Here is a 9,179-nt window from a genome sequence, read left to right as displayed (position 1 = left end):
TTCTTCCCAGCCACTGTCCAGCCTGGGTGAGTTGGACGTGCACAGGGCATTGGCATTGTATCAGTCCCATACCAAGTCCTTCTGCCAGTTCCAGAGACTCTTGGTCATATAAGGCCAATGGCTCAGAGGTGAGCTGATCAATTCTCAATGCCTCACACACTGGATTGTGAAGGCCAGACCGCAGTTCCCTCAGGAACCAAGGACACATTCAATCGGGGAAGCAGCAACGTCCACAGCACTGCATGCTGGCATCCCTCTGCAGCCTCTGCAGAGCAGTGACATGGTCTATCCCATCGACCTTCATCTGGCACTACCAGCTTGATGTCAGCATAAGGCAAGATTGCTCCTCCGGGTCAAGCAGTTCTCGGTGATCCCAACACCTACCCACCTCTATCTTGAGGTAAGCTCACAGGTCATCCATATGCTGTATCTACAGCCCCTTATTCCTTCTGATTCCTATTGGTGCTGGCTGGGGATGATGGGTGTTGTCATCCAGGTGGAAGAAGGCTGAATTGGGATCATGCTAGAGTCACGTTTGGGTGTTCCTAATGGTGAAGGAAGGAAGGTACCAAAATGGGCTGGTGCCAAGGAAAGGCTGAATATGGCTCTGGGCTCCTTACCTGACACTGTAGCCAGTATGAGAAGCCATTCTTGTGTGCGCTGCACCCCAGACTAAACCATGAGCAGCAGCATAGCCTTCATGCTGTGTGATGTTCATGGAAAGGCACGTCTGCAGCAACATTGCAGTAGCAGAGCTTAGCATACACGCAAAGCTATCTAGAAAGGTGCAGAGGTAAGCTCAGGAAAAGTGCAGTGGCTACTAGGAGACAGGGGAGGAACAGGGAGGTGGTGAGGGCATTCAGGAGAGCAACGACACCTTCAGCAAATGAAACAGATGTCTCCAAGCTCAGCTTTTGGGGGAGAAGTACACCAAGCTGTGCGTGCATGCACGTGAAAGGCCTGCTGGCAGAAAACTGGAACTCACTCTGAAGACTCATGTTAAGTGTGCATACCATGGTTTCACTGCGTATTTTAGATGCTAATAAATTTGGTTTGCTCTATAGTCTGCAGCAACTACCATACCTTTTCGCTGTAATTGTCCTGTCTTAACTCTCTAGTGATTTTCTATTGATTGTAAAATGCAGCAGGTACTGACTGTGTAGTTTCGGCTCAGCTACATCTTCGCATCAGCAGCAAACCGCAGAATAAATTTTTGCCAGCAAGGTTTGTGGGGCTCCATTCCAGCAGAAGCAGCTAGGTTCAAGCTTTTATTCTAAGGGCAGCAACACGACCAAACTGCTGCACTGTTAGAGTTTTGTTGCAGCAGCCATAAAAGCTCCCACTTGAACTTATTAGGAAGCCCCTCACCACACTCTTGGATAGAGTGGGAGGAGATGAGAGAACACTTGCAGCCTGGGGGAGGAGAGGCAGGGCAGCTGGCTGGCACTGCCAAAGGATGGGCACATGACAAGACTGCACAGAGCGGTGCTGTTGTGTGCTTTCCCTGGGAAGCCACTCTGATCAGACACCTGCATGCTGCTCTTTCCCCCTCAGCAGCATCTTCCCAAGGGAGCGGAGGTAGAATGGCAGAATCAAGAGGTAGACAACAAGGCCTCAGTGTCCAAACACAGCTCAAAACTTGGCAACCCTCATGGGCCACACATCTCCGCCGGTTCTCTTCCTGGCATGGGGAAGAACAGCAGCAGCAGCTGAGATTTTCTTGCTTGTTGAGGGAAGAGGGGTGCTCCCAAACAGCTGCAGAGCTGGGAAGGGCTGAATATCTGCTTATCTCCAAGGGAAATGAAAAGATGAGGCACAAACTGATGTCTGGGAGGAGTCAAAGATACCTCTAGCTTCACAAGAGGTTGCTGTGGTGACGAGGGCCGCACACATGGGGTGGGGGAACCCCCAGAAGGAAACGCCACTGAGCCCAGGTTCTGCAGGATCCCGTGGTCTGGACAAAGGATGGCTTTGATTTTCTGCTCTATCAAGCAGGGCAAGTTTTTCCACAAACAGTGGCACTTCTTTGGTTTTGGTCCTGGTGACTTTTGGCATACTGTCCTCTGAAGGTTAACCAGGAGGAACCACAGCCCTTGCACGAAAGGTTCCTACTTGTTTTAAACAAGCCTATTTAAACTGCACCCTCCCCAACAGTATCTGACCAGAAAGAGTTTGCAATATTCTTAGCATCTTGTGGCTTGTTAAGGTCCCTCAGCATCTGGCAGAAAATCATGCAGCAGCCCCACCCCCTACTGGAACAATCAGTACAACATTACATGAGTACCCCACCTTCTTTCCTCTTGCAAACAACTCTTCCTGGCTAACGAGGTACTCATCCTCTCCATTTTATCTTCACAACAGTTACCCTAGAGGTAGGTTAGGTCAAGTCCATGACTGGTCCAAAGTCACCCAGGAAGCTTCATGTCTGGGTGGAGACAAGAACCTCCATCTCCTAACCCAAGATGAACCCTCTCACCACTATGCCACATCTGATCTGTGCTCAGGAAGGTGAGGACCAGGAACCTATGTGCTTGCCCTTGAGTTCCAAGATGGAAGAAAAGTGAGATACAAACAGAATCATTGCAATCATGCCCCAGACTAACCACTTGCCTTGAGTGAATATGAATATATGTGCATACAAGTCCTCATTATAACACTAATTTTGAGAACTTCTTAAATGAAGTGGCTTTACAACTCTAAATAAAGTTAGCAATCAGCTCCCTTAGACCCAACTTGCCTTGAAAATCTGCTTGTGGGACAAAGAGACAGCCAGAGAGTGAGTTATGAGCTTACAGATCTTCTATGAAAAATACGAGTATAGGCACAGAAATTCACAAAAGAAAAGTTTCATGAAACAAAAAGTGGCAACTGCAATTGCCACAACTTCCATGCCTCCTCATTCCTGTGCTCATGGAAGCTGCTGCCCCCCTTTATGTAAGCCCATGGTGACAAATCCCAAGGTTCACAGCAACCTCACTTTCTTTAGTGGATACAAGCTGCAGGTGAAGGACTTGTTTTTTATCCACCTCAACAGCATGGCTGAATCAGCACTAATTCAGCAACATCTGTCCAATGATTAAAGGGTCTGCACAATTCTATATAGAGAGGAAAAGCACAATTTCCCTCCTTGTGGATGGCTCCTCTGGGAACTATTCCTAGTGCTGTCACTGCCTTAATCAGAACTGGAAAAGAGATTATTTTTTCCTAATGTTCCTTAGATGCTTCTAGCAGCTGCAGGTTCAGCTTGGTTTGCAAGCCTTGTATACTTGCTGGCTACTCCTCTGAGACAGAGTCTCTTTTCCTGTTTTTTGACTAATAGCTATGTTTATATTTTTAAAAGAAGCAGCAAAAGCTGAGACTATCTTTTGAGTTCAAAATTCTCCCTGAATTCTATTGAGCTCTCATGTTATTTAAAGACTTCACAGTCAGCTGTGTTTTCCTGTAAAAGGCCTCCTTGTCCAATGATTTATAGTTGCAACAGTAGCTTGTAAAAAATGTCTACTGGCAATTAGCATTTACTGGAAGATGTCTTCCTCACCCCCACTCAAGCGATCATTTCACTGCACAAATGTACACTGATCTATGTGACCATTCAGCCATCCCTTTAAACCGGACCCGAAGTGACACAGCATAGTGCTAGCTTCATTAATGCATTGCCTGGCTTGCCAAAGTTCTGTCTTGTTTGTTCTTATAAACGTTCTGCAAGGACAGATCAGCGCTGGAAACCAGTCACTGCACCTTGCGGCAGCTCCACCTCAATTTTAGCAGCAGTGGCCTGCACACAGCAAGACACAACCCATGCTCACTAACAGCTGCCAACCTGCTAAGGCAGAACATGGCTACCTGGGGCGACTGAAGCATCCCTAGTGCCTCGAGCTGGATTTATTCCCAGCCTGACTGCCTTGAACCTCAGGTGCTGGGAGCATTTCTCTAAGCCACTTCTCCCCTACTGGCATTCCCTGGATCTGTTGGACTACAATTTCCACACCCGAGGCTGGGAGGGGTGCTATGGGTTGTTGTGTAACACAGCCAGAGAACACCAGGTTAGGGAAGGCTGACAGAAGCTCTGTTCCTGCACTACGGCCCTTCTCCATGCTCAGAGAATCAAGGTAGCGGGACTGAAGAACTACCCCTACAGAGCCTTGTAAACCACAGAAGAGGGGCTGAGGCTCCCAGCAGATGAATTTGGACTCCACATCCCAGGCTTCCAAACATGGATAACTTCCCAATCAAAACCTATTACTCAGGAGCCATCATGCTGATGGTACCACAATGTGCCCTGGTTTTAAGTGCTGCTTGGTGTTCTTACGACATCCCAGAAGTGAGGAGGCCCAGCTTGAGCTGCAGTGCCCTCCACAGGCAGATCTGCTTCCCCAGTCCTGCCCCAGGGCTCTTCCTGGCAACATTTTGCATTTGCTTCCCCTGCCTTTGGCAATGAGGCAGCCACCCAACACACTGCTTTGGCTGCTCTTGCACTTCAGTGCACGATACCCTAATGCTCGCCGTCCTCCTTGCTGGGCCATGTAAAAGCAGCAGGACAAGCCCTGTCATAGTACCAAGCAATGTCTTGTGTGCCATTTTTTAACAAAATATTTATAAACAAAGGGTTAAAAGCCTTCCAACAGCACAGTTTCTTGTTCCATTATATATATAAAAAGTAATACAAGCAAGTTGTACACCAACACACTGCTAATACAGTACACAGTCTCTAACATTGTGGGGCACACTGCTGAACATAGACTTTGGCTGCTCCCTTATCACATTTCAATGTGCCAGAGAACATGGAGAGTGAAACCTTCCCAATTTCACACTGCTTCTGGAATCTTGGCTATTTAATCTCCCCTAGTGATCAGGTCCTCAATATAAGCATCCAGTTCATCATCTGTGTTGAAGTCAATGTCCTGCAAAACACCAGAAAGAGATAAAGCACTGCACATTTTTGCACATGCCCTCATGTGTGGTCAATTCTTTTGTGGTTATGCACACTTTCCCCAATTTCCTGTCCTCCTGGCTAAAAGCAGGGGTGAGAAAGCACTCCCATGCTCAACACCACAAAAATATAGCCATGACAGGGTAGGTTCTCAGTGCCCTCCCCATTTCTGCCACCTCCTGGGGCCTCCAGGTACTCCCCCAGATTTTGGAGTATTTACTGCTACAGTTCTTATGGTTCCCTGGTAGCAATCCTGAGGAGTTAGCTGACTGGGGCAACCCTGGTTTGGAGACTGTGCAAGTACCCCGTTTGCTTTCTCTCATTCTGCCAACAATTTTTATGCTGTCATATTCGTTAATTTTTTAAACTGGGAAATATATGCAAATTCATGGCTGGGAAAATTAATTGAGGGAAATATAATGAAAATTTCCCTCCATTTAATTCCCAACCATAAAATCTGCATACATTTCCCAGTTTAAAAATATAGATTGGAAAATATATGAAGATTTCATGGCTGGGAAGCTATTATTTATATAGTTTCTACTGTATATACCTCACTGAACTGAACAACTCTCACGAATTTCCATTCAGGAGTGTTTGCTTCCAGCTTTCCAGCAGAAAGGGGATTCTGGATGGAAGGGAAGTGAACCTGAGTTGAAGCAAGCAGCTGTTTATCCCTCCACACTGTGTTAAAGACTAGAGTGTCCTTTCTTATGGTTACCAGCCAAGCAGGAAAGTGGTCCCAAAGCTGTGTAGACGCTGGCCAGGGGAAATGCTAGAAACAGAGGGGCTGTTCAGGCTCACCAGGAAGGCCTCCCTCACCTCTTGCACTTTCTGGAGCAGTGCTACTATGTTCGTCCTGAGCTTCTGGAGCTTTTCTTTTGTTTCTATGAGCTTCTGTTCCTGGATGTGAAGCTTTTCCTCACAAGCTTTGACCTGGGCATTAGCTCGAGTCTGGTATGAGTTGCATAAGTTCTGTAGGCCCATCTCATACTGCTTGAAGTATTCTTTCTGTGGGGAAGAGCACACGGGGAGGTGACCTCTAGTGGTATAATAAAACAGCTAATTTAGGCACTTCATAGACAAAAATGATGTTGATGGATAGTGAAAATATGACTGATTCCAAAAACCATCCACTCAATTTGATGCAGCACTATGACTTAAAGGGATGACAAAGTCTATCTTATTGAACTAGCATGGAAGTTAAGCAAATAACCAGGGGAATCATCAGTTCAAGTCCTGCCTCAGCCATTTCTGATTCCATTCTGGTTCCTGACTCCTAGCAGAGCAGAGCAGATTAGAACAAGGTGCCCCAGTTGGTCTAGGGCAGTGATGGCAAACCTATGGCATGTGTGTCCAAAAGGGCACTCAGATCACCCCAATAGGCATGCGCATATTCGGAAGATTAAGGGCACCAGGCAACCATGTCACTCATTAGCCTTGACTCGCCAGCTTTCGCATGGTCAGTCAGTGAACTGCCAGGGATTTGCATGGACTGTGATTTTAGTGGGATGGAGGTGGCGCAGTGGTTTAAACTGCTGTGCTGCTGGGCTAGTTGATCGAAAGGTCGCTGGTTCGAGTCTGCACAATCCGTTGTGATTATAGCAGAAGGTAAGAAATACACTCAGATGCCTTTTTCAGGGCCGGCCAAAAGCAGGTGGTCAGTGGAACGTTGCCCCCTTGTGCTGGTGGTCAGCAAATTCAGGTTTTATTGCTGTGTTGACACTTTGTGATAAATAAGTGGGTTCTGAGTTGCAGTTTGGGCACTCGGTCTCTAAAAGGTTCACCATCACTGGTCTAGGGCCTCTGGGATACAAGCAGTCAAGCTCCCAGGGAGGGACCAGATCAAACAGAGAGAGAGAGCAAACAGGAGTTTGGTGGTGGAATTCAGGGGAGGAGGTCCCTTAATCTTTTCCCCCTCCTTTTCTCGTTTTTCTGTCCCCTTGGTTCCCCCTGTAACACACTGCCATTTACTAGTAGAACTGTGTTGTTAACCTTTAGTGAAGATAGGAGGGAGTACCAGTTGTCACAACAGCCTTTCAAGACAGGGTCACAAAGGTTACATGAACAATGGACCAGTGGTGGTCTGCAACAACTGTGCAATGTGTGTTTTCTTTCCTGAGGGCAACATGGCCTACAAGTGCAAGCGAGTAGCCCTGTCAGAAGAAAAGGTGAGAGCACCGGAGCAGCAAGTGTATGCCCTCCTCAGGGTACTAAAAGAAGATGGAGAGTCTTTAGACAGAACGGTGGAGCTGCAGCAGCTAAGTCAAGAAATGCATCAACAAGCTGAGGCAGAAGAAAACACTGAGGGAAGGGAAAATGAGGAAACTCCTTGGAACAGGCTGACACAGATGCAGAAGAACTAGAAGATGCAGAAGAACGACACCAGTGGAAGTAGTGGAACTCTCAAATTGCTTTGTTACTTGAGGAAGAGACAAGTGAGAACCCCATTGTGAAAGAACTACACAACACACTGAGTACCTCTGAAAAAAAGGCAAATAGTCAATCAAGTAAGGAAACAGATATTAAAGTTTGCAAGAAGAAAAGGAGAAGAGTGATAGTTGTGGAAGATTCTCTTTTGCATAAGTTGGAAAAATATGTTGTGATGACCCAGAGAATCACCAAGTATGCGGTCTCCCTGGAGCCAAGATTAAAAATATAACCAGTAAGTTCAAATATCTCATAAAAGCCACTGACAAATACCCCTTCCTTCTCATCCACATGGGAACTAGTGACACTGCCAGGAGAAGCTTTCACAAAATAGCATTTATTTTTTTACGATATTTCTAGGTCGTCTATCACTTTTACCCCTGGGCGGCTTACAATAAAATCTATAAATACAACGAACATATCACCAAACAATAATAAATTAGATACATTGCATCAGGCTTTGAAGCTCTAGGGAGGAAAATCAAAAACACTGGGGCCCAGATAGGCTTTTCCCCAGTCCTATCAGTACATGGAAGAGGAACTGATAGGGAAAGAAAAATCCTTCAAGTTAATGACTGGCTATGGTAGGGGTGCCGTAAAGCAAGATTTGGATTCTGGGACCACAGGATAAGGTTCTTAGAAGATTGACTATTGGCAAATGATGGGCTGCACCTAACGAAAAACAGAAAGCACGTGTTTGACCACTACATGAGAAAGTTCATCAAGAGAGCTTTACACTGAAACATGCAGAGAAGGGAGACATGCAGCATGGCATACCATCACCCTAAAAAGCCTTACTATTTCAACAGAGGAAAAAACCTCAAGCAGGGCCTAATACCAGTTGACCAAAAACAGCAGAAAGAAACCCAGGGCATGACAGGAATGAACTTTGATGTCTCTACGCCACACCAATGCCCAGAGTATGGGAAACAAACAACACAAACTTGTGCTCATCGTACATGAAGGCAATTACGATCTTATAGGAATAACGGAAACGTGGTGGGATAACTCACATGACTAGAACACTACAATTGAGGGATGGTGGAGTTGCACTATACGTAAGAGACGTATGTATCTGCACAGAAATACAAAAAGAGGAACTTAGCAGCTCCATGGACAGTATCTGGCTTAATTTAAAGGGAGTAAAAAATAAGAAAAACATAGTTACTGGCATCTATTACCAACCACTCCGTCAAAAAGTGGACAAGGATGCAACCTTCGAAAAACAACCTGCCAACATTTCCAAGAAGAATGATGTAGTCCTCATGGGGGACTTCAGGTGCCTTGATACATGCTGGGAGACTATTTCTGCCAAGCATGGCCCTTCCAAGAGATTGCTGACATGTTTTGCCAACAAGTTCTTCCAGCAGAAGGTATGGAAAGAACAGCTATCCTTGATTTAATACTAGCAGGGATGGCCTAGTGGACAAAATAGCAGCCATGGGAGCCTCATTAGTCACACTTCATCTGGAATGCTGTGCCCAGTTCTGGGCACCATGATTTAAGAAAGTGTCACTGCTTAAGAAAGATGCAGAAAAATTAGAAAGGGTCCAGCGGAGGGCAACAAAAATGATCTGGGGTTTGAAAATACTGCCCTAAAAGGAGAGACTGAAAGAACTGGGCATGTTCAGCCCTGAGAAGAGAAGACTGGGGGGGGGGGGGGGCGGACATAAATATCCCTCTATAAGTACCTCAAAGGCTATCACAAAGAGGAAGGATAAGATCTCTTCTCATCCATTCCAGAGTACAGGACATGGCATCACGGACTTAAGTTAAATGAAACCAGATTTAGACACCAGGGGAAATTTCCTTTCACAGC

The 9,179-nt window shown here is 46.1% G+C and overlaps 1 protein-coding gene across 2 annotated transcripts in view; it reads right to left on the bottom strand.

The window, feature by feature from the left end:
- Nucleotides 1-4,572: 4,572 nt before the first annotated feature.
- Nucleotides 4,573-9,179, bottom strand: part of MORC2 (MORC family CW-type zinc finger 2) — a 129,211-nt gene continuing 124,604 nt past the window's right edge. For both annotated transcript variants that reach the window (XM_044444247.1, XM_044444248.1), the window contains 2 exons: nucleotides 5,753-5,941; nucleotides 4,573-4,901 (listed from right to left, as the gene is read on the bottom strand). In XM_044444247.1, coding sequence (XP_044300182.1) covers nucleotides 4,833-4,901; nucleotides 5,753-5,941 — 258 coding nt within the window. In that variant the 3' untranslated portion in view covers nucleotides 4,573-4,832. The remainder of the gene's footprint in view (nucleotides 4,902-5,752; nucleotides 5,942-9,179) is intronic.

The sequence above is a fragment of the Varanus komodoensis genome, unplaced genomic scaffold (genome assembly GCF_004798865.1).
Source record: "Varanus komodoensis strain SLA01 unplaced genomic scaffold, ASM479886v1 scaffold44_3, whole genome shotgun sequence".
Taxonomy (NCBI): Eukaryota; Metazoa; Chordata; class Lepidosauria; order Squamata; family Varanidae; genus Varanus; species Varanus komodoensis.
This window is presented reverse-complemented; position numbering and strand designations above follow the sequence as displayed.